Source organism: Crinia signifera, chromosome 2 (genome assembly GCF_055691185.1).
Source record: "Crinia signifera chromosome 2, ASM5569118v1, whole genome shotgun sequence".
Classification (NCBI taxonomy): Eukaryota; Metazoa; Chordata; class Amphibia; order Anura; family Myobatrachidae; genus Crinia; species Crinia signifera.
In genome coordinates, this window is record NC_139218.1 from 382,437,611 (window position 1) to 382,463,614 (window position 26,004).

Sequence of the window (26,004 nt, forward strand, 5' to 3'; positions counted from 1 at the left end):
CCTTGATGGGGACGCGTTACACTAACTGGGGTCACGAGTGGTTAAATGTACAAAATTAGACCAAAAAATGCCTCCCAAAAACCTGCATCAACCTTTTTTTTTTTAATGAGTCGACCATTCAATGTTGACCTTTTCACTAAGTCGAACTTATGCCATATTTCAGTATGCGGAGCCTTTCAGCGACAGACTGTTGCTGCGGTGAGATCAGCGTCCTATATAGTGTTGAGCGAGGATCCTGCAGCAGTTAATGACTATTACGAGAGCAAATAAACAACTCGGCGCTGTGCAATAAATAGCTATCTGTTACAGCTGGTGAACCGGCGGCAGATGCTACCAGTGCGTGGTAACGGGCAACAGATGTCTCTCTCAAGTGTCCACGCTGATCCCACTTCCCCCTGACAGTGAGACACCCGTGCACTGGGAAGAGCTGTGAAACGCTGAGCGAGCTGATCTTGGCTACATGAGACACCGCTCCCACATTACAGGGAGCACCTGTTAGGGGGACACATTCTGTCACAGCCCCAGCGACTGGAGCGGGGTCTCCTGTCTGTCAGTGCGCAGATAACCACTAAGATACGCTACATGTCCTGCCGTGACCACAAGCACATTTATTATTTGACTTTACAAACGTATTAATTACATTGTAAAAGATTACCCGCATTTCCCCTACAGGTGCTGCATAGCTTGCAGATTCTCTATGAAAGGTGATGAATCCTCAGTAAAATTATACAGTAGTTACAGTATAGTATTACTAGTATTACAGACCCGCCATTCGCCAAGTCGCTACCTGTTGTGTATAGTGTTACAATTTCTTCCTTCCTCTGGTTTCTCCCAGCTCTGTCCCCCTCTTTCCCGTCCCTGTTTTTCGCTATCCTCCCCCCACCTCTTCCCCATCTCTGCCCTCCTACTTCCTCCTTCCTGTTTCCCTCTCTTTTCCCATCTTTGTCGCCCTAATCCACCCTCCATGTTTTCCTCCATCCACATTTTCCCATTTCTGTCCTCCTCTTCCCCTATCCATGTTTTCTGCCCTCTACACCTACCCTCTTTACCATCTCTGGTCTCTTCTTCCCCAAAACCATTTTCCTCCCTCCACCTTTTTCCCATCTCTGTACACATCTCTCCCCCTCTTTCTCCTTCCTTCACCTTTTCTCATCTGTGCCCCCCCCCCCCCCCCATTTTCCTCTCTCTCCTCCCTCCACCTTTCCCCATCTGTATCCCCTTTTCCCTCTCTATCCATCTTTTCCCATCTCTGTCCCCCTCATTATTTTCCCCTCTCTCCTCCATCCACCTTTTCCCATCTCTGTCCCCCTCTTCCCTTATCCATGTTTTCTGCGCTCTCCACCTACCCTCTTTACCATCTCTGGTCTCCTCTTCCCCAAAACCATTTTCCTCCCTCCACCTTTTTCCCATCTCTTTACACATCTCTCCCCCTCTTTCTCCTTCCTTCACCTTTTCTCATCTCTGCCCCCCCCCCACCCCCATTTTCCTCTCTCTCTCCCCCTTCCACCTTTCCCCATCTCTATCCCCTTTTCCCTCTCTATCCATCTTTACCCATCTCTGTCCCCCTCTCTCCTCCCTCCAGCTTTCCCCATCTCTGTCCCCTTCTCTCCAGCTTTCCCCATCTCTGTCCCCCTCGTCTTATCTCTTATTTCTCTTTCTGTGTACCTCCCCGTTTCTGTCGCCTATTTATCTCTCCCTCCCCACTTCCACCATCTCAATCTCTCCTCTCACCCATCTATTTCTGTTTGATCTCCTACACCACTCCTTCTCTCACAGTTCATAATTAGTGATAACTTGGAATGCTGTATCTTAAATGACCTAGGAACAGGTTTGATTGTCTGAACTCTATTCTGCTCCCCAACGTCCCCGTCATGGAGGACCCCATCTTGCTGTGGGGTAACGTCGCTCTTTGGCACACCCTGGGAACATTTGTGTACCATGGGTGGCGGTGGGAGGAAGGAGCTGTGAGCGAGGGACACTCTAATCTCTAACTGCCCAGAAAACATAATATTTTTAGTTTTGTCAATTTAAATTGCATCTTGTTTTATGACAGGTTTTATTGAACTATATTCTCTGCTGAAAACTGCAACGCCTCACTTCCATCATGTACTAAATATACCAGAAATCTTAAATATTGAAAGCTCGGATGATGGTTACCTGCTTTTTCTTTCGATCAATATAGCAACGTATGAAGCCGGCAATGCAGCACCGAACCCCGGGGTCCAAAAGTAGAATCTCCCCAGGATTTTCCTGCAATGGAGAACCACAGTTAATACATACAGTATTGATTTATTTACAATTATATAACCAAAGTACCAGATCTTATATACAGCATAATACAGCTACCATTGCCCAATTGTAGGACCCCTACGCTACCCCTGCACCCAATATGATGAAAAACATCCCCAGATGGTACATACTCTGCAGGGAATGGGTTAAACACCATATGCAACACAGGTTTAGTTGGGTCGTGTAGGGGATTCAGGTCATTTCTCCTGAAACAATGGTTCTTTGTATGCACAGACCTATGTAAACATGTTTCTGTACCGCTTGGACCCAAGACAATTACTGTACATTTCTAGTGCTACATCCTTTGGCCTGTATCGCACTATTCCAGCACAAAGGAAGCGGGGGGAAGGGGGTGTGTTTATAGATGTGGCGGCATTCTTTGATTACACAGAGTAAATAAGGAGAGATATAAAAGCAAAAACCACAGTGTGCGCTCCTGCATAGGCTTCCAGACAATAACTGTGATGATACAGGTAATGAGGCACACACACATAGCGATGTCAGGCCACTTATTGAACAATGTCACTTCATTTAACTACATCACTCAGAAAATTGCGACATCGCGGTACTCTTTACAATGTTTGATACATGTCCCCCAAAGAGATTTCATGCTTAACAAAATGTTCCAGTATGTGGTCAGTCCCTATGCAGCTTAGTGCGTCCCAGGGGACTATTTACTAAAGGTGCCCATACACCGAGCCGATTTCGGCCAATTCCGACGAATCAGGCCGGGAATTGTCCCAAATCAGCACGGTTTGATGTCCCCTCAGGTCTGATGCGTGGTCCTGTGCGCATAGGACCCGAGCAGGTGGTCGGACCTGCTGGTCGTCCGACCACCAATCCTGGGACCTCTTTCCCGTGCAGCATCAGCTAATCAACGGTCAGCCAGTAATTTCAAAATATTTAGCAGCCGCATCCTGCCGGCCGGAAAAATGCCGCTACAAGCTCCAACAACCTCCCAGCCGCCACTCGAACGGACCCTGCTGCCCAGCCCCCACCATCACCACTGGCTGGCCGGACCCCACTGCCCATCCTCTGTCGCAGCTCCCCGGGAGAACTTCAGGCAATAAATCGCATGCGATTCATTGCATGTACAAATTGCACATCAAGTGCTAGATCGCATGTAAGCCTCCTGGGAAGCTGCCAGGGGCTCTGGGCAAACTGGTCTGACTTGTCCTTAGAACTTGGAGAGAGTGGACAGAGATAAAGTACCAGCACATCCGCTCCTAGCTGGCATGCACGGTCTATTTTTACTTGCCTATCCCACGGGGGCGCACAACGGCATTGCAAGCTGTATACACCCTGTGCGATCTTTTCTTCCGATTTATACATTCAAAATCGTCAGTACATAATCGCACCATGGGGATCATTCTGGTTGGCTTCCCTGCTTAGCGAGCCATCTAATGCGGAATGCCCACCTCCCTGCTGCCTTGCGGATATCCCTGCCGCACTGCAAATGGATGTTTTGTATAAACATCCATTGGCGGGGTTGCGCGTGGGCCCAAAACCATTCGATGTTCGCCGACCATCCTATGATTTCTACGGAATCGGTACATTTGTCAGAATGAACTTAGGTCTACACTCATTAGGTCGACCCCACTAGGTCGACTGGCAGGAAGGTCGACCTGACTTAAGGTCGACATGGGCCAAGGTCGACATGACTTAAGGTCGAATTTGCATGAAGGTTTTTCACAGTTTTTTTATCTGAATGTCGACACAGTCGACATGGACACAGTTGGCAATGAGAATCGGACGCTCGCAATGCTTCGGGCACGGTGCCTCGCTGCGCTCGGCACACTATTTTATTCTCCCACCACGCCCTAGTGGATGGTAGGGCATGAAATACCGCCTGTCGGCACATGTCGGCTCAAAAAACAGTGAAAAACCCATGTCGACCTTATGACCAGTCGACCTTCCTCATGTCGACCTTTATGCAAATTCAATCTTAAGTCATGTCGACCTTGGCCCATGTCGACCTTAAGTCAGGTCGACCTTCCTGCCAGTCGACCTAGTGGGTCGACCTAATGACTGTAGACCTAAGTTCATTCTAATAGATGACCGCTTCCCGATTTCTACAGTGCTTGAAAATCAGTCTGGGCTGACGTAGACTTGTGGCACTCCCGGTCTGAGAACTGGGCGGGCGGCTGACATCCTCTGACGTCAGCCGCCTGCCCCCGGAAGGCAGGTGCCCGCCTGCGTTTGCATGGGGATGCCCAGAAAATGCTGGGGCGTTCACATACGAATTCCACCTGTCCGCCTCCATCCCCCCACTCAGGGGCGCTGGAACGTTTTTAGGTTGGGGGGGGCAAGATATAATCTCATTTTGGCGCCCCCTAAATTGCTATATGTTACCCCGGGGCACTATACACACTGGCAGCGGCATATACACGTGGGCATTATACACAGGACAGCGGCATATATGCATGGGCATTATACACAGGGCAGCGGCATATATGCGTGGGCATTATACACAAGGCAGCGGCATTTACGCATTGGCATTATACACAGGGCAGCGGCATATACACGTGGGCATTATACACCGGGCAGCGGCATATACACGTGGGCATTATACACCGGGCAGCGGCATATACATGTGGCCAGAGACACCAGGACTGACATTAATCCAGGGGTTGTCATTTACTCCTAAAAAGTGGAAAAAGTGGCAGTGTCACCCCCAAACAGATTTATGTGATTATGTCTGATTATGATAATCAGACATAATTACATAAACCTGTTTGGGTGTGAATCCAGGGGTAAATGACAACCCCTGGATCTGTCATTCACTGGGGAAGGGAGGGTGAGAGGAGCAGCATTTACCTTTAAGTTTTAGTTGTGGCAGCACAGCGTGATGGCTGCTGCTGCGGCTGTTGTAGGATGCTCCCGCGGCTCCCGCCCATGCACTGATCCACGCGACCAGTCTCCCTCCCTACGGCCCGCATCACGCCCGCCAATCACTGTGGACGCCCCCAGTGCCAGATATGCCCCCACAGTGCCACACATATGCCCCTACATGCCACACATATGCCCCCACAGTGCTAAGTATGCCCCCACAGTGCCAGATATGCCCCCACAGTGCTAGGTATGCCCCCAGTGCTAGATATGCCCCCACAGTGCCACACATATGCCCCTACATGCCACACATATGCCCCCACAGTGCTAAGTATGCCCCACAGTGCCAGATATGAACCCACAGTGTTAGGTATGCCCCCAGTGCCAGATATGCCCCCACAGTGCTACACATATGCCCCTACATGCCACACATATGCCCCCACAGTGCTAAGTATGCCCCACAGTGCCAGATATGAACCCACAGTGTTAGGTATGCCCCCAGTGCCAGATATGCCCCCACAGTGCTACACATATGCCCCTACATGCCACACATATGCCCCCACAGTGCTAAGTATGCCCCCACAGTATATGAACCCACAGTGTTAGGTATGCCCCCAGTGCCAGATATGCCCCCACAGTGCCACACATATGTCCCCATAGTGCTAAGAATGCCCCAGTGCCAGATATGCCCCCACAGTGCCATATATGACCCCACAGTGCAACACATATGCCCCCACAAGACTTCTGTGACTGAGCAGCAGCTGCAGCCCCCAGCCTTCATTGGGAGGAGACAGAGGAGCGTAAGAGGAGACTTACATTAATTTGCATCCATCCAGCCTACCAGCACTGGGCGCCCTGTCACATGTCCCGCCGTCCTCCCGGAGTCAGTTGCGGCTGCTGCCAAAGTATGCTACGGCTGACTCCCCTCCGCGGTCCTGAGTCAGGCTGCGTGGCGTCACAGCCATGTTCTCCTCCTCCTCTTCTGCCGCCGCAGTCAGTCAGACTACCGCGGCTTTGGAGACTCCCGGGACCGCTATCACGCTATCCTGCGCATGCGCAGTGGTAGCATTTCCGTATTAGTGTTTTATGGCGGTACGGGGTACCGGCAGAATATATCTTAGCGGTACGCCGTACTACCCCGTACCGCCACACTTACAGGCCTGTTAGCGCCTCAGTAATTTTGGGGGGGGCAAGCTGCCCCCTCGCCCCCCCGTTCCGGCGCCACTGCCCCCACTACAGTGTAAAAGCCGGCGCTGGGAGATGCTCATCTCCCAGCGCCAACCCGACCTCACCTCCCGATGACGTCACCCGCCCGGCATTATGCCGGTTGGGGACTCTAGTGTGAATGGGTTTACAAGCCGGGTCGCACCCAGGTTGTAGCCGGGTACAAAATCCCTTGTGCGACCCGGCTTGCAGATGGAAAAAGGGTATAAGTGACCGGAAATTCTCTGTCTAGTCCAAGGCCAGTGACATCAGACTCACTTTAATGGGGCAGAAAATGACAAGGCGCGGCTAGTTATATCTTATAGTGCAAGTCGCTTGGTCTCCAGAGATCTAGGAAATCACCCATTTACATAATTGCGTGCATTAAGGAATTTAAGGAAACCCGCATCCCCAATGCCTCCTTAGCGCACCCAGCATGTACAATATTGTAAACAGATGAGGCCTGTTAATATAGGAACCAATGGTTCCTATGTCCACCCTTTGCCTGCAGTTAACAAGCGGGAGACTCGATTACCGCTTCACGACTTCCTGAACCGCTTGTGTAGCAGATTATAGACTCCGAAGTGAAGGATTCCTACAAAAATCCCCCAAAAAGTTTTTTTTGTTTTTTTTTTTAAACATGCGTTCTGACAGGCTTACTCCGCTTTCCAAATCGCGCCCTGCTCTCATCTGCATTTCATTATGAGGCAGAGAATGTTGGTCGTGTTTGCTGGGTATCGTGTTGGATATAATTGATAGATATCCCCGGGACGCAATGTTTTCAGAAAGCCTGACATTTCCAGCGGTGTAAGCGCCGTCCTGCAGCCTCTGTGTGTGCGGAGGTAAGCACGCTATAGGTCTGTGCACTGGGGAACCTTAATCCAGCGCAGCTGCCCTTCATTACACAAGACTTTACTAAAGAATTTTACAGCCGCTTCCCAAGCCTCGACCTCGCTCCCCTGTTCCCAGGCTCTCCCGATATGGATTATGCTCAGGGCTGCATCTATTAGCGGATGCCAATCTATCAGCGGATGCCAATCTTTCCAAATTGAACGATCACAAATGACGGGGCCGGTGGAAGGCAAGTATTCGGAATGAAATGTTTAACGAATGGGTTACTTGGTGCAAGTAGGGAAACACGTGTGTCTTGTTTTGTCCCCATGAGTCCATCTACAACAGAACAATGCAGGAGAGGTACAGTATGTACTCAATCAGAACAATGGAACGCATGGCTAGGCCCGGACCTTTGTACTTTCATATAGGAATCTGGAAGACTCCGTTGCGCTGGGCTCCAGCAGACAATGTTGGACAGTAGATATGGCTTATTATATCTCACGTCTCAAATGCTGCGAACAAAATAAAGCCTTGATTTGTAACCAGAGTATCCCATAGAAACCCACTGTGCAAGACTCCTATGGGAACTTTAATGATGATGAGCAATCCTATGTATGACTATGCATGATGGCTTTTCTGCACAGCGGGCCAAGCCTGCCACTGACCCAACACCAGCTTGTTGAGAACCAACTCCCTACTAAGCTAGCAATAGGCTGAGAAGGGGCGAGAGAGTAAGACGTACATTTAGTGAAACAGAATCAAGTCAACTGTCTAAAAACTATTACTGAGTGCAATAATACTGTACAGACTGTGTGTGAAGGCCTGATTCAGACTCATTCGCTACTGCGCTTGCGCACGGGCTGCAATGGACATGCGAGTGGATTCGGCAACTTTTTCTGTTTGGAACCCGCTCGCAGCCGGATTGACAGGGAGTGTATTTGTGTGTATGTGTGAGGGTGAATCCCGGGCATTTAAAAAAAAAAAAAAATATGCAAAAAAAAAACTGCAGGTGAGCCCAACAAAACGCTGGGAGTTTCCGCTAGGGCTCGGCGCATGATTTCAGCGCCTGCCCGGAAGCGGCTGTTTTGCTCGCAGCCGTCGAGTGAGTCCTGGGCTATGCGGTGGCTGAGAGCACAAGAGACAAGAGGAAAAATCAAGTGAAAATCAAATGATTTTTCCTGTAGGTAGCCGCACACGGACGGCTATGTACCAGTACACATCCGATCGCATCTCCTGCAAAACCCTTCGTAAGGCGGGATTTCACTGGCAGGGGGGCGGTGGCGACCTTCTTCTCGCTGGGCCCCGAACACTCGCATCCCAGAGAGCACGTGTGAATCAGGCCCATAGTCCATGATAAAAGGCTAACACTGCTCCTCAACTCCATGGGGGGGGGGGTTCAAGTGTTGTGCGTACCAGAGGCCATTCGATGGTGCACGGCGGAGCAAATCAAGTGCTCCATCCGGGCACTCACAGCCGGTGGCGCTGACATTACTGTTCTGTTATTTTAGGCTTGTATCTAGTTATTTAGATTTTTTTTGTAACCAGCAATAAAGCTATAGAATTTTGTATTTAGTGGAATGTAATAAATACAGATTTCGAGTTCTACCGCAGAGGTTCTGCGAACCCCAGGATCCCTTTGCCAGCTACGTGCAAAGATAATTGAGCACCTCCCTCCTGTCAAGCCAGATTTCCATGCACCAACACTTCAATGCGCTAGTGTTATTACATTAAGGCATCAAACAGATGTGTAACATAGCCCCGGGCGCCCAGCAGAGCCCGGTGCCAGCTGTTCACTTTGCAAAAACTAGCTGTAAAATTCTGCCAACAGTTTGATTTGATTTTTGAGTTTAATGATATTTAATTAAAGACTCAAAACATCCCAAATGTTTAAAACTAGAATTTAATAATGGTGCAGAAATTAGACTTTTTTCTGTCTGAAAATACTAAAGATACTAATAAGGTGTTCTGTACTAGCCACACCCTTGAGCACATGATGCCATTCCAAGGGGGCGGGGCCATCAGGCACCAGGAAGAGAATCACTGCCTGGCTCTTCAGCACTGTACAGAGGTGCCCATATCCGGAGCTTGCCGGTGGCACTGCAGCAGTAGTTGTGGATGCCAAGTGCCATCTAAATGCCCCCTGCTAGCCAGATGGAAGGACTCTCCCCAAGCCGAGCACAATACCACCGCTCACACACCCTTATTACATCCCGAATATAAGTGATGGAAACAACAGTCTTGGGGGTGATTCTGGTTCAATCGCTAAAATGCGAATTTGGTCCGGGGACCGATGCTGCGGGTCTGCGTGCGCGTATCGTCAAAAATATGCGGATCCACTGTACGAATGCCTTCGGCAAGGCGTTCACACAGAGCGGGGAGGGAAATGGGTAGGGAGGGGTTGTCCAATGGGAACACCCAATGTTTCCTGGGCATGCCCATAAAAACGGTGGGTGCGCCCAGTAAAACACTGGGTGTCCTCGTGAGAACGCAGACATCACATGATGTCGCCACCCACCCCGTAGTCAGACATCTCCGATCACTCGCATGTAGGGCCGGACATTCGGTCGGGGAGAGGCATTTGCGTTTATTGCCGTGGAGATGAACCATGTTGCTTAACATCCAGGGTGGACGAAGCAGCGGAAATAATCCTACAGGCGTTAGCGTGGAGACAGTACACACTCAGCGGTCAGACACAGAGGGATCCGATTCCTGACCGCACACTACTCCTCCGCTACTCCTTAATATAAGGACACGCATTCCGCTCACTTGGTCTAAGCCAGAGATCAAGTACCAGTCAATCAGCTCCTAAATGCCATGTCACAGGCTGGGTTTGAACATTTAGTTAGGAAATGATTGGATGGTACTTTATCGCCATCCACTTTATCTCTCTCCAAGGCTTAGTAAATAGACCCTAAAGCTGAATATACCCCCATCCAATGGTGTGACCCCGCAACACAATGATATGATGTAACACCTCATTGCAACGCTGTACACAATATATGACCTAGTGTTCCCGCCAGGCTGTTTTAGAGGGGCGACGCACCCTGCACGATTTTTTAAAGGGCAAAATGCACCCTGCCCCTCTAGCAGCGCCCTGCTAAAAGAGCCTGAATCCGACCCCACCAGTGTGACCGGGGAAGCCCAGCGCCGCCGTAGATGGCGACGCCCGGTACTTCCTCAGCAGTGCAGAGACTTCAGAGGGGCCGGGCCCGCCTCCTTTAGGGACCGGGCTGGCCCGGTACTGCCCACAACAGTGACGTTGGCGGGCCCGGTCCAGTGACGTCCGCCCCCTAACGCTGGCCCCGTGCAGCAGCGCCCTGCCCACCGCTGTTCCTAGAAGGAACACTACGTCCCATGGTATAACGGTGCACTGTATCTAACATGCTGCATAGTGTGTTCCCAGAGAGACGTACCTGCCCTCCGAATCAGCATGGGCCATGGTGGGTCTAATGCTGCCCATACACTTCTGAGATATAGCATGTAATCATACGATTTTGACGACATCTGTTCGATAATGATTCTATGTGCATTTTGTGTACCATGCGAAGCATGGGCACGCCGGTCAAATCTCGTGTCTCATGACCTTATATTCTGCACATAATATTTATCGAATTGTACGTGCGGTCGAATGCCGTTTTGTGCACATTAGATTCCTGAAGATTTCTGCTCACTTCCCGGCCTCTCCTCTTCCCCCCGCTGTGCGCAGATCTGTTCGATAATCTGGTGTGTTTCTTACAGCATTCGATGCAATTGCATTCGATCATGCGTTGCCGCCCGATTTTTTTATCGCAAGGGGCATTCTATAAATCTCATGATTGTACGCACAATGGTACGTAAAAAAAAAAAGCTTTTTCGATGCGATTTATCGAAAGGTGAGCTTCGAGGGAAATCAAACCCAATATCGCGTGGAATGCAATCGCACAAGTGTATGGGTAGCATTACACTAACATTCCACAATCAGCTATCCCCCTTTCACTCAGTCTGATTGAAACAGGGCGAGCTGTTGTCAAAGACCCTCCCCCAAGACCATTCTGATCACCTGAGTGTGAAAGTATCAGCGGAGGTGCTTAGCGGGGACTGCTGGTGGAGGGCAGCTCGCATCTAGGGATGCAAATCCTGGGAAATGTTTTCAATCCTTGGAGATTGTCCTCCCAAATAATTTTTATTTTTTTTAAAAACCCCATCCTCCAAAACGGCTGCGGGTGGGCAGGAGCGGAGTGGCTGGGAGCAGCAGAGAAGCTGTGTGTGTGTGTGTGGGGGGGGGGGTTGGTTTCATCAGTGTGGCCGATGGTAGGGGATCACAGGTTTTACTCCGGGTGTGTTTATCGGGGAAACTTCATCCCAGTTAGATCACAATAGCTTTTTAGCTTTCAAACTAGATCACAAACTCGAAAAACGTCCGGCCGCCCCCGAAGTCCCCGATTTTATATTCTCCCCTGTTAATGTTTTGCTGTAGAAACATGTTGGAGTTTCTCTCTCTCCTCTTGTGTAATAATATCATATATAACCCCCGTAGTAAGCATGTGCGTTTGTATGCGATACTCCTCCCCCCCCCCCCCCCCCCCAGCCGTGATGTGGTCCCTCCTGCGTGTCCCGTAACCTCACATCTGCTAATTGATTGTTATGACTCAGAGGAGCCTGCTTAGTATAACCGGCACATCTGTTTGTTTGTAGCAGTGTAGGAGAACACAGCAGCGAGTGCTGAAATACTGATCCGCACACACACCGTCTCCTTATTGTGTCTATTACTGCTAGATTAGACAAGGATGGTTACAATTAGGGGTGTTTATGGTTAGAGTACTGCGCTATTAGACAAACATCTAGCGGCTTCCCGGCTGGTCCCATATTTCACTTTCGTATGCTGTGAATCAGGATGTACCCGCAGGGCAGGCTCAGACTTGTAGTTCTACAATAGATTGCATTTTTACTAATGTAACACTTTTTAAATACCCTAATTATTACCTACCGCCTATGTAACACACTTAACGGCTACTTCTTACTAATGTAACAACTTTCAACGCTTTCGGGTAGATGTATTCATCTTCAAAAAAGTGAAAAAGCGGAGATAAACAACCAGCCAATCAGCTCCTACCTGTCATTTTACCGGCTGGGTTTGAAAAATGACTGGCTAGAGCTGATTGGCTGGTTGTTTATCACTCTGCAGTGGATCACTTTTTGAAACTTGATACATCTGAAATTTTAACTGCTACTTCTCACTAGTATGATACCTTGGGGCATGCTCTGTACTGACCCAACTAATGGGGTCACCTGGTCGTGGTAGGTGCATCCATATTTTTGGCCAAAGTGATGCTAAGCGCCTCTATTTTACTCTTAAAATCAGAGTTAATTATAATTGTTCTGGTTGGCAGCGTTTAGTGCTTAGCACTACAAGTCTCAGAAGTGGTTCACTCGCAAAGGCAAATTCCTAATTAATTGGAAAAAACCATGCTGCACTGCAGGTGGGGTAGATGTTACTTGTGCAGAGAGAGTTAGATTTGGGTGGGGCTTTACTTCCAAGTGAGTTCTATATTGCAGTGTAAAAATAAAGCAGTCAGTGTTTACTCTGCACAGAAACAAAATAACTCACCCAAATCCAATTCTCTCTGCACATGTTACATCTGCCCCACCTGCACTGCACATGGTTTTGTCCATCTGAGAAGGAATTTGCCTTTATGAGTGAACCAGAATAAGGGCCTTAATGTATTATTCCGACAATATTGCTATTCATACAGTATATAAATAAAGATATAATCTGCAGGCTAAGATTGCTCCGTTCCAATCAGAATTACAAGCAGTACTTGGAATAATTGATTCCAGGTGTGATTTTTAAATAAATCTGCTTTTACAGGGGGGTTTTAAGACAGCAATGGGAAATGGCCTATTACCTTGTTTAAATTGCACAGATTTATAGGAATTTCTATGTTATTAATTGGAACAAACTTGCACGGTGCAATAATCCATAGCAACCAATCAGACACGTGCATTTATTAGTCTGCATTACACCCCAGATACTGAATCTGCGGGACACGTAACCCCAGGTATCAGCTGCATTCACTAATCCTTGTTCCTGGATTGGTAAAATTTACCACAGAAAAATGTATAATATTACTGCCATAGGGGACACTTGGGGAGAAACCCAGTGCCAGACAGATGAAAGCCAGCTGTTTATTGGTTGCTATAGTTTACCGCAATGTGCCACCACCAAGGCGGTTCTGCCCATTCCTAGGGGGCTATTAACTTTACCCCAATGTGTGGCGACCTCATCTAGTCACTGCTACAACAGGTCCCAGCATCATGTGACCACATCATGTGACCACACCGCCCTGCGATCCTAACACTCCAGTGAGTAATATTCATGGCCATAGTTCCTCTATAAAGCTGATTATCCCTCATTTCATCTTTTGGGGAGGTTACACACTACTAGGGGTATGCTGGTGGCACCATAATCTTATTTCACATACTGTATTGGTGTTTAACCATTCAATGCTTCGGCCCAACCAACCCCCTAGCAGTATGAAAGTGACTAGAGAAACCACGGTGCCAGCTTCAGGTTGAAACCGGAGAGATGGAGGGTGGGGAGAAAAAGGTACTACTGGGGGTATGTGTTACTGCGGGAAGAGGGGGGGGGGTTGGTATATGTTACAGTATGGAGATTGTTACTACTGAGGGGATATGTTTTACTGTAGGGGGATTGTTACTACTAAGGGGATATGTTTTACTGTGTGGGGATTGATACTACTAAGGAAGTATGTGTTACTGTGGGGAGATTCTTACTACTGAGGGGGTTTGTGATACGATGGGAGGATTCTTACTTCTGAGGAGATAAGCTATACTGTGGGAGGATTGTTACTATTAAGGGGATATGTGTTGCAGTGGGGGTTTGTGTTACTACACAGGTGGTAAGTTTTACTGTGGGGGTTTGTGTTACTCCTGAAGGGATAGGTTTTACTGTGGGGGGATAGTTACTACTAAGGGAATATGTGTTACAGTGGGGGTTTGTGTTACTACTGAGGGGATAAATTTTACTGTGGGGGGATTGTTACTACTAAGGGGATATGTTTTACTGTGGGGGGATTGTTATTACTAAGGGGATATGTTTTACTGTGGGGGGATTGCTACTACTAAGGGGATATGTGTTACAGTGGGGATATTGTTACTGCTGAGGGGATATGTTTTACTGTGGGGAGATGGTTACTACTGACGGAGTATGCGATATGGTGGGGGATTTTTACTACTGAAGGGATATATGTGTTACAGTGGGATGGGGGGTGTTACAGAGGAAAGGGGGGAATGTGATACAAAGGGGAGGGAGGGATGTGTCACAAACGGGAGGGTGTGTGTTACAGATGGGAGGGGAAATGTGTTAAGGGCGAGGGGATTGTTACTACTGAGGGGGAATCTGTCACATAAGGGATGTGAGTATATGTTACAGGGTAGAGGGCGAGGATATGTTATAACATATGGGAACACTAGTAAGCCTGCTCGAAGCAACAGCTTCGAAAGCTAGTATGCTACCTTCTGTGTTTGTGCATGTGTGAGAAAGAGATGTAGTTTCACGCTCTGCCAGCAGATGTGTTTCAGAGACTCACAGACACTAGACTTATATATATATAGATGAAGAGTTATTGAGAACAGAATGTCCATAAGGTAACTCTGCTATTGACCTCTACCTGTGGTGAGCAATGTCTAGAGACAAATTACATTTTATAGCAGACCCTACAAATGTTACACAGTCTCCCATATCGGCCATTGGACCAACAAAGGTTGCGCTTTCCGGCGAGCAAGCAGCATTACTTATCACATCTTTATTTCATCACAAAGCTCTTCCAAAGGGCAGTCACTGACCAGAGCCCGCCAGCAGAGCGTCACATACTGACCTCAGTATACAGAAGAAGGCAATATACAGGCTTCCATTAGCAGTTAGGAAGGACGTGGAGCGCAGCAGTTCCGGCAGTAGTCTATGGATGTAGTAATCTAATTTTCTCCTGCGGAGGATTGCGGCTACCTGTAAAATAAACAGAAAAGGGGGGTTTAACATGGCAGCCAAGGGGCAGTATGACATACTAGGTTAAACAGCACATCAGTAAGTAACGCTGCTTTGATTCCTGAAGCGAACTCCTGGTGACCATGTAAAAACCATGTTGCCTCGCCAAATTCCAGACTATAAGCTTAATGGACCAGAAGAACTTCATTAGATGCATCTGCCATTATTATGCAGGACATCCCCTATTCGAACCCGAAAAGGGCGGGGCATCACCAGCAAAGGGGTGGGGTTTGGAAAGAGTGGGGTCAGGGCTTATTTTGCTGCTGGACAGGCTAATTCCCTGAGTGGGACAGTGAAAGTCATGTTTATGTTGCTAATAATGCCAACAGATATCTGGAATTGGTATTTGCTCGTTTAAGTGTTGATTAGAAAAATCAATCCAGGTGTCACTGATATAATGACTTGTGACCTGCTGCAGGCCTACATCAATAGGGTACAACCCTCCTTATCCGACAATGTAACCTGGAGCTATACTGCATTATCTGTACACGGACCTGAACTGGGAGATAGAGTCAGGGAGGGTCATGGAAAGGGCAGAAAGAATTAGGTTATCAAGTAGGTCTCATGCTGTTCGCACCCTATGGGGAAAAAGGTTTGCTGTGACATAGGGGGGTAATTCAATCTCCGCCGCTATTTCCGATTGGGGAAATAGGGGCGGGCGCCAAGTCAATGCTGTCAAGTCAATTGGCTGGTTCGCATAAAGTCTGTGCAGCCCATGCTTATTCAACTGGCTTCGGATCGCATCGCATGCGAAACGCACGTGATGCGATGTAGTTCAAAACGCGCAGAAATATTGCACTGTGTATGGGCACCTTATCTCTTTTCCAGGCTTAATACATCTGACCCAGTCTACCATACACACTAGATCAGCAATTCTCAAACTGTGGGTCCTGACTCATTGTCTGATGGGGTCCCAGAGCAATATAGTTTGAGGACCCCTGCACTATATTAGTATTTTTGTAGTGGCAGAAGACCAATACCCCTTTCAGACACAAGTCGGAACCAGGATCGCAATCCCAGGTTTGATGCTATCACACTAAACCTGGGTCATCCATTATACCTCGGGTCGCACTGCCTGGTTGCTCGCCCCGGGTTACAAGTTTTGGTTCTTTCACACAGCACCTCGACCCGGGTCGTTAAGTCAGCCACCCGGGTTATTTTAGTGATGTGAAAAGGGTATAAGGGGCTGAATTTGAAGGAGGACGTGTGCGCAATTGAGCAATTATTGACTGTGCATGCATAACATTATCGGAGGTGGTCGCAAGGAGGATTTGGACATATGATTGACAGTGACCGGTGTGGGAGGTAATAAGTCAAGTTTAGGTGTATTGTGACCATTTTTTTTAGGGGGGGGGGTTTAGAGATGGACGGAAATGTAAATTGTATTTCGGTCTGATCAGCAGACACCTCCTGCACGTGACTGCGATCCCTGCACCGCAACGTACGCAGCTGGCCATTTGAAGAGGAGTCTGATAGGCCAGGAAGTCTGTGTGGTGACATACAGACCCCTGGCTCTCCTCTCCCAAAATATGTGATCACACATCGCCCTATCCAGGAATGCAGGGGGAGAGGGGGGGGCACAGCTACAGGCGATATTACCAGACCCGTTCTGAACATACACAGCCGAGGATTCCCGATAATCGGAAATCTGTGTGCTGCAGGACTCCGGCCCATCTCTGGATCACAGTATTTATTTTATTTATTTGTATTTCTTTACTGTTTCATATATAGCGCAGCAGATTCCATTGCCCTTTACAATTATAAGGGAAACTAGGACATAGGAGGGAAACACAAGGACAGGCACCAGTAATAGCATAGCAGTCCCACCAAGTTACAAGTCCAGAAGGGAAGCTATATAACACATAAGTGCCTCAGAGGGTTATGCGTGTAGAACTTAAATATGATAGGCTTGCCTGAAGAGGTGGGTTTTCAGGGAACGCTGGAAAGTTTGGAGGCTAGTGGAGAGTCTTATTGTGCGTGGAAGGACATTCCATAGGATGGGAGCAGCCCGATGAAAGTCCTGTAATAGTGAGTGGGAGCTAGTGATCCGTGCAGAAGTGTGACGCAGATCTTGTGCAGAGCAGTAGTAAAAGTTGCTGGCGTCTTAGCTCCAACAGACATTGGGCCGGATGCACTAAGCTTCAAATGTGATAAAATGGAGAGTGATAAACAGCCAGCCAATCAGCTCCTGTCTGACATTTTTTAAACCCAGCCTGTGACATGGCAGGTAGGAGCTGATTGGCTGGCTGTTTATCGGTCTCCATTTTATCACATTTGAAGCTTAGTGCATCTGATCCTTTCTGAGCAACTGTATGCAAAATATGGGGCTATCTGCAGCAACTGACTGAAGGCGGAAATATGTGTAAGCATGTAATACAGACACTGGATGTGTTTTGGGCATTATTTGGGCATTTGGTGCATACTTTTTCCTATTCTAGCCATTTGCAAAGGTGATTGACCGGAAATTGTACCCTGTTGTTTCACGTGCATGTTAAATAAAATCCAAGCGCACCTATAAATAAACACAGGCGTGCCCGAGCGTTTTAGGGGAGGGTGCGTTTAGACGGATCCAGCCTTGAACAGGCTGACTTCTTCGCATTCGCCGAGTCAAGAGTCGCTCAGTGCTTGCGACCAATCGATAGCGAGCGACTTACGAATGGATTTGGACATATTTGCGCGGCAGTGAACAGATTAGCAGCCACGCACATCACTACATTAATTCACAGGGCAGGATTTTATTCTAGCCGGGCGGCGTTTATCGAATCGCTGGTCGCTGCTAATTCTCCAGGTCTGAATCAGGCCCTTTATACGGTTTCCTAATCAGTGGCCAAATCAGAGGAAGCTCTGCTCTATTTAACCCAAGCTGCTTTCCGTTTCCTTCGCCTGATTACTGTGATTTGTACATGTGACATCGCCTTGTTACTTCTGCCGTTACCCGATGACGATGTCTCTGTCTCATCGCCCGCGTTCTGATTCGGGCTTGTTAAACAGCACACAGTTTCTGCTTGTCGTGACCCCGGCTTGTCCCCCGATTCCTTTCACCCGGCAACAGACGTCCTCCGATATCAGGTTTGTTATGGGAGTCAACCTAAAACCCCGCCTACCCTTCAAACAACCAAAAACATGGAGTCATTTCATGATGAGTGAACTCGTATCGTGTATGAATGACAGTGGATGTAACCCTAGCTAAGGAAACAGCGCGCTACATAGCACAGATTGTATATAAACATTTCCTACACTGATTACATAACATTAAACATCTTGGACTTCTAAGTACACACATCATACCAAATGGCAATTCTGTTTTTAAAGGAAAACTCAAGATAAATGGTTTTAGTGCGTGGTGTTAAACTGGATGCACTTCTCAATGAACTGGAAGTAGGACAACAGCAGAAACAGATTTTGGGGTAGATGTATAAATCAGTGATAAGGGAAGAGAAGTGATAAGGTGCCTGGTACTATATCACCGGCCAATCAGCTCCTGATTGGCATACAGTCTCTAGCACTCTACAGATTGGTGGAGAGGAAGATCCCATTGTCTGCTTTGTGTGGGGTTACTGAGAAAATAAGCAGATATTACATGAGACAGGACAAAGCATGGCAGCTTTACCTGATGCGCTGAGAGGAGACTTTAATTTCCTGTCCAGGAACGGGGCTTAGAGCAACCCGCTACGCTCCGGCTCTATCACATATTTACAGTAACATGCTGACACAGGATCACAGGATAGCAATACACACACACACAGTCTAAAAGGCAATATAAATGATAATTTTAGGGGTAATTCTAACCCCTCTGCTACCTAAGGCCTAAGGGCGGGTCCCCAGCGGCGTTGCCTTTCCACTTTTTACTGCTGCTAAGAATAGTGACAGGCATCTGTAACCTGCATTTGGAGATTATGGCCTTTATTCAGATCTGATCACAGTACAAATTTGTTTGGAAAATGGGCAAAACCATGTGCACTGCAGGTGGGGCAGATGTAACATGTGCATAGAGAGTTAGATTTGGGGGAGTTATTTTGTTTCTGTGCAGGGTAAATAACGGCTGCATTATTTTTACACTCTAATTTAGATTTCAGTTTCAATACACCCCACCCAAATATAACTCTCTCTGCACATGTTACATCTGCCCCACCTGCAGTGCACATGGTTTTGCCCATTTTCCAAACAAATTTGTACTGCGATCAGATCTGAATAAGGGCATATATTAGGCTTCCCCAATGGGCACTCTATGTCCACTGATAACTCAACAATGCAATTACCCAGCTATGTGCCAAAGACAATCGGAGAGCTCTTAGGGCTAAAACACACTTTAAAAAACATTTGAACATGAAGATAAATCGTTAACCCTTTGAGTTCCAACATCTCTGTAAGAATGTGCAAAACATCCACTAAAATTGACAGCACCGCTCACATTTGTTATATAAATTCAAATATTTTTTTGTGTGTGTGTGTGTGTGTATTATTTCCTATATAAAAAGGTAAACATTACAGGTCATAATGACGAATAAAAACGTCTGCTTGGCAATTTTCACACTTATTTTGACAAATTCACTTGGGTTAATAAATGTGTTATTAAACCATGGAATCCACCATCGGTTAAAATAGTCTTAAATTAATCTGTAATCTATCAAAAATTAGCCCTTTAGTAAATAGACCACTTATTATCTGTTCACAGACCCTCATACAGGTCTTTCCCAGACATGCTTGCCCCCAAAACAATTGCCTCTGGCCCCCAAACCTTCACACATACCCTGAAAATGTGCCTCTTTGCCCATGTTTACCGTATAAAATTCCAGAAGTGTTGTAGCCACCTCTATCCTATTATTACTACATTTATTTATAACGGTGCCACAAGTGGTTGGCAGCGCCGTACATAGGGCCCATATTAGAACAATACAGGGTGCACAGAACTAACAGAGCACAGGTAACAATGAGCAGCACAATTCTTAGTACACAATACAGTGGAAATGTAGGGAAGCAGGGGGGGTGTCCGTACTACCAGGGGTGGGTTATTGTTGGAAGAGATATATGATTACAAGTGAGAAGAGATGCTGGTATAGACGGTCAATGTGTAGGAGACCGCTATAATTGAAGTGCAAGAGAAGAGGGCCCTGCTCCAAGAAGCTTACAATCTACAGATCCTGATAACTCTTCACAGGTCACCCAAACCTTTACATTTTATATAACATATGGCGGCACTCCAAACAATATTTGTACCGTCAGACCCATTGACAAAAAGGTTAGCAATGCTAGTAAATACGTCAGTAACTACCAGTGGGGATAAACCTACAAACAGCAACCACAATGCCTGCCTAATTACCATGCACTCAGCATGCAACCACAAAGCACTGACCTATGAAATCCACCCTCCTTCATCTTCTGTACTTGCGCATGAGTCGCATCCAAATGACCCGGCTACATGTATTGCACCGTCTTCCGACAGCTGGTGAGAGCTGCAGGATGACAGGGCCCCAGGCCAGCGCAGACCATGCACTGTGTGCCCACTTTGCCATAATCATGCCGGCTGTTACGTCTTGATGGAAATGGGAATTTGTGACAATCACCTGTGGTCACATAAGGACGATTGCTGGCCAAAATGATCAGTGTCGTCTTGGCCTAGAAATTTCTATTACCATTGTACATATAGTAGACAAATCATGCTAATAAATTATCACCACTAAATTATAGAAGATAATTTGGTACTCTTTACCTAGCACGGCGCCCATCGCGGTCATCGATGGCGAGCGCAGCGAGCCCCGCGAGGGGACGAGGATACCTGTGAAGCCCGCGAAGGGACGCGTTTACCTGTGAAGGTATCCGCGTGCGCTCGCCACGCTTCGGGCTCGCCACACTATTCTATTCTCAACTCCACGCCGACGTGGATAGTGGGGGTATGAAAAGGTCGTAGGACGCGTACCGCTGCGCTCGCCACGCTTCGGGTTGACGTTGATCGTGGGGTGGCGTTAACAATTGTGGGGGCCATTTCACACTTCAGGGTGCCTATTTGGCCTCTGTGGGCCATTTAACATGGTTTCCTATGGAAAAATCGTGTCAATTGAGGCATTGAACAGTAAAATCGGGTCAATTGAGAAATTTAACATTGTTCCCTATGGGAAATCGCGGGCATCGCGTCGGACCCGATTTTTAGTGCATTCAATGGCCGCGATGCTCGCGATTTTTTTACCTGCGATGCCCACGATCAAAATCGTGGGCGCCGTGCTAGGTAAAGAGTACTGATAATTTTAATAATCTCACGCTGCAAAATGAATAAAAAACTCATAACTGGTGCCCCTATTACCGCACCAACCTAGTGTGGCAGGGACAGCATCTTTACACATGAAAGTAATGTGGTGGATCCGGTCCAGGTTTTACAGCAGCAGCAGGAAAACTGATGTGATAAAGGTTGGGCTGATTAGCAGCACCTGTGGCTTCCTGATAAAGTGTTTTTCCAGAGCAGGAAGTAATTGCTGACGGTGGATTAGCTGCCCAGGTGATAGGCCAGGGTATGGCTACAGTAGGGACCACTGGAGCTTTCTGAAGAGTTTGTTCTATGCTGTGACACCTGTATGCAGCAATGCTGGAACCTTCCTTGCCTATGCTGTTAACCTGGTATGCTGTTTACCTGCTACAAAATAAAGACCAATACTTCATCTATATCCGGTGTATGTGCTTCTTTGTCAAACTATCCTGCTGGAACATCAGTCTGCCCCAGGAGGCATCTAGAACATGTTATGACCCTGGTCTGATGGAGCAAGAGAAAGGCCGAATATATAGCCCTCCAAACAAGTAACGTTCCCTTTAACAGGAAACATTATTTTTCCTAGCTGATGGTGAGCCATTAATTTCTTAGCAGCCTCATTAGTCAAGAAATGGCTGGTTTTAGTCACAAGAGAAATGGCACATAAATTCCTGGCGGTGAACGGCGTGACCTTTGCGTACACTCCGTAAGAAAGTTCCAGCGACTCCCATGTGGATCTCAGGAATTGAGCTTAAATCCAACATAAACTAACTAAATAAAGTTTTCCACTGTGCGGCGGCCTGCGATGCCTATGTAGGAATGTGTAAAACAAGACCTGTTGTTTTACTGTAACTAATAGTCTCGGAGCGCTGTGAATTTATCAGTCTCCTGACACATTCCCGTTATTAGTCTTTGAGCATCACAGGGTAATGCGGGATGGCCTGCCGCTATGTTCGCCTCCAGGGTTCAGCGTGTTTGGCCGATAGTGGTGCTCCGATGGCAAAAATGCCGACAGAGACATGTTGACAAGAGAATGACGACATGGTAGCAATGATATTTTGAAGCATTTTCATTTTAAGCAGGATAGTAAAACATGAACTTCGGCAAAAGCATCAGTCATCTATTTAACAGGTTTAGGTGACATGCACTGTGTCGACCACTGAAGGTCGACATGGCTTAGGTTGGCACATTAAATACGTCGATAAAGGCTAAGGTCAATAAGGTTGGAAGGTTGACACAAGCATTCGGTTGACAATGGCAATGTCGACATGATTTTTTTGAATGTTTTTTTGTCCCGAATGTCGACATAGTCGACATGGACTGCATCAAAGTGTACCGCGTCTCCTCGCATAGCTTCGGGCACATGGCACTGATGCGCTTGGCGCACTATTCTACTCTCCCTCCAAGCCTGAGTGGATGGTAGGGCATGAAATACCGCCTGGCGGCACATGTCGGCTTAAAAAATAATGAGACCCTCATGTCGAAATTTTGACTGTCAACCTTGCCATTGTCGACATAATGCTTGTGTCGACCCTTCCAACTTTAGCCATGTCAGCCTATTTGATGTGTCAACCTCCAGTGGTTGACACAATGCATGTTGACCCAATATGTGTCGATGACCGTATACCTATGTAACTACTTCCCCACGTCTAAATGATTCAATATTATATATCCAACTTGTTATATTTTATTGCCATTTTCCATAAATAAGGTCGAGGAACTATTTAGATCGGAAATGTCATGTTTGCTTTGCTATGGGAACATTGTGCATATTTTGTGCAACGCCATTTATTTTCTAATCCATTTGTTTGACAGCAACGTCCGTTACAAATTCCCCAAAGGTCACAGACAGATTTATGGGTGGTTTTGCTGTTCAGATGGCACACAAGTCTTACTTGTACGGTCTGATACTATGCGATCAGACTGGGGGGGGGGGGGGGGCGTGCAAATCGGCTGTATTTGCTGACAGCGCAAATTCACATCTGGCTGTATGCAAAAAAACTTGTAGTTTGTGCCACAGACCCTGGAAGCGCAGTACGGTGGCCAGTGCTATCGTTTGAGTCCATCTAAGCTATTGGGTGCATGTGGAAACTGCAGCTTGGGTACCCAAAATCACACTTTTTCATGTATTTCTGTTCTCCCCCACAGAAATAATAGGCATACAGAGGAGTCTTTTCAAGAAGGCAACATAGGGCCCAGCAGGTACCAATGGGCCCCAAAAAGTTATCCGCTCCCAGAGGAGCATGGTGCCATGACATCACAGAGAACTGCCCACTCCAAAGTCCCCATGATGTTCTTTGATAGGATAAAAAAAATTTTGGAAACACAAATTGGTTCCATTCACTGTACAGATGGCGCGCCGCTCAGCCAGCGCAGGGAACTGCCAGATTGGCGGAGAGGTGCTCCATCTGACGTGGATGCGTGAGTCTCACACACATGCCCCTCTCCGCTTCAGGGAGACGGGCAGGGTGTGGGCGGAGCCGGTGGGGGCTGCGGGGAGTGGCATGGGACCAGCGGCCGAGGGCTCCGGCGGAACGGGGCGCACAAGCGTCTCATGATCGCGCGCCCCTTTCCTTCCGCTGGCGGCGGATGGAGCCACTCCATCTGTATGTCAGCAGCAGTCATTGGCTGCTAAGCGAGCACCTTAACGCTGCCCCAATCCAGGAATGCGCAGACGCAATCCCTGAATCGGCCCCTAAATGTGACACGGGTAGTAAGCCTTCTTCCAAAAGACGTAGCACCTGATCCACATAAAAGCACAGAAAGAAGCAGAATGTCTGGGCCCGTTTGGAAGCTCTACCAGGTGATGCATATATAATAAGCCTGAAAGACTGGCTCAATAACAATCCATATAACCGACAAATTGGGTAATTACACTAGAAGGATGAGAAACTCTTCGTTCAAAAATCAGTGCAAATACCTTCATCTTAAAACTTTCCAGACCCCCTACTAAACCCAGCCTTTCTGCACCGCGAATAACGTTCCTGCTTTGTACTAAACATCCAAATGGTTTTGGACAGTGTCTCGTTGGCTGCGTACCCCCCTCTTCAGGAACGGCTGCCAAACCCAAATGAAAAATGTTTTTTAATGCAGGATGATTGTGGAATGTTCTGCCAGTTATCAAGTTGCTGGTAGTGTTTATTATCTTACTTTTTTGTTTTGTTTTTTTCTGCTTTATATTTTTATTTTTAAATGGCCTTATTTTGGAATGGTTTGCAATATTTTATACGGTGCCAAATGCATCAGCTAAAGACCGTGGCAGTTATACTTTTAAATCGGTCTTGGCATCGGACTGGATATGTAATACCGCGCAGTTTGGAAAGATCTGAAACCACCTTCTAAAAGTTTTGCAACTTGTTTACAACCAGATCCACATTTTCAAACTCCTATGGATTCCGTCATAACCGGTGACTTGATACGGAGGATTGTATGGCTTTTCCCATTGTCTGCCACACGGAGAGCGGGATTTACAACCTTAATGGGATTGAGTTGCAGTTACTGTCAACGATCATTAAAGTTGTAGTGAGATGTTCCGACATGCAGAGATCGCCTCACAAATGCGTATGGTCAGTCAACACCTTATGTTGCGGGGGGCATTAACCGTTACCCCAATGTTCCAAATTAGGATTTCTTGTATGCTATCCCCTACTTATGGCACTATGGAACCTTCTGTTGACATATAAGTATAATGGGAAGTACGGGTGGTGTGGTTAACACTGTTGCATCACAGCACTGAGGTCATGGGTTCGATTCCCACCATGACCCTAACTGTGCGGAGTTTGTATATTCTCCCTGTGCTTTCGTGGGTTTCCTCCGGTTTCCTCCCACAATCCAATAATATGCTGGCTGACTCAAGCAAAATGTCGACATGGAAAGGGTTGACAACATACGGTTTTCAAATTTTTTAAATGTCAACGTCGACACCTAAGCAATGCCCCCCGAATTAGTGTACCGTGTTCGCTGGTGCAACTTTACTGTTCCGAAGAGGAGTCCACATGGATGGTAAAGTATGAAGAAGTCCAAAAAAGTGGGGGAAAAACGTGAAAAGCTCATGCCGACTTTTTCATGTGTCAACCATCCCCATGTAGTATACAAAATTGCTTGTGTCGACCGTGTGTCAATGTTTCTCTTGTACAGTACATGCCGACCTTTTGGGGCTGGTCTATTGATCGTCAACCTAGAACAGGGTTTGTCATTTACCCGGATACCAGCAAATTGGAAGAGGTCAGTTTCTGGGGGTGTTTGTAAGATTAGAGGTTTCGGGGAGAGTGCGGCGAGTTAAGACAAGGTGGAGTGCATGGGCCTAATTCGTACCTGATTTCACAGCTGCGAATTTGCAGGCCGGGCGATATTCGATGAACTGCGCATGTGTACGGCCTGAATTACGCATGGACGAGGCCGTCCTGCAATAAAATCCTGCTACTTTTTTGATCGCAAGGTGATTGACAGGAAGCAGCGTTTGTGGGTGAGAACCGGACATTTTCTGGAAGTGTCAGGGAAAGCGCAGGCGTGGCCAGGTGTGTGAGGGGAAGTCATGTGATGTCAGCTCCGCCCCCCTGATCAGCCT

General features: G+C 47.4%; 1 protein-coding gene across 1 annotated transcript in view; it reads right to left on the reverse strand.

Annotated features, from left to right (window-relative positions):
• TMEM135 (transmembrane protein 135) overlaps window positions 1-26,004 on the reverse strand; it is a 250,577-nt gene that overhangs the window by 206,302 nt on the left and 18,271 nt on the right. Inside the window, exons 2-3 of the mRNA XM_083170175.1 lie at window positions 15,033-15,160; window positions 2,158-2,250 (exon numbers count right to left, since the gene is read on the reverse strand). Coding sequence (XP_083026301.1) covers window positions 2,158-2,250; window positions 15,033-15,160 — 221 coding nt within the window. The remainder of the gene's footprint in view (window positions 1-2,157; window positions 2,251-15,032; window positions 15,161-26,004) is intronic.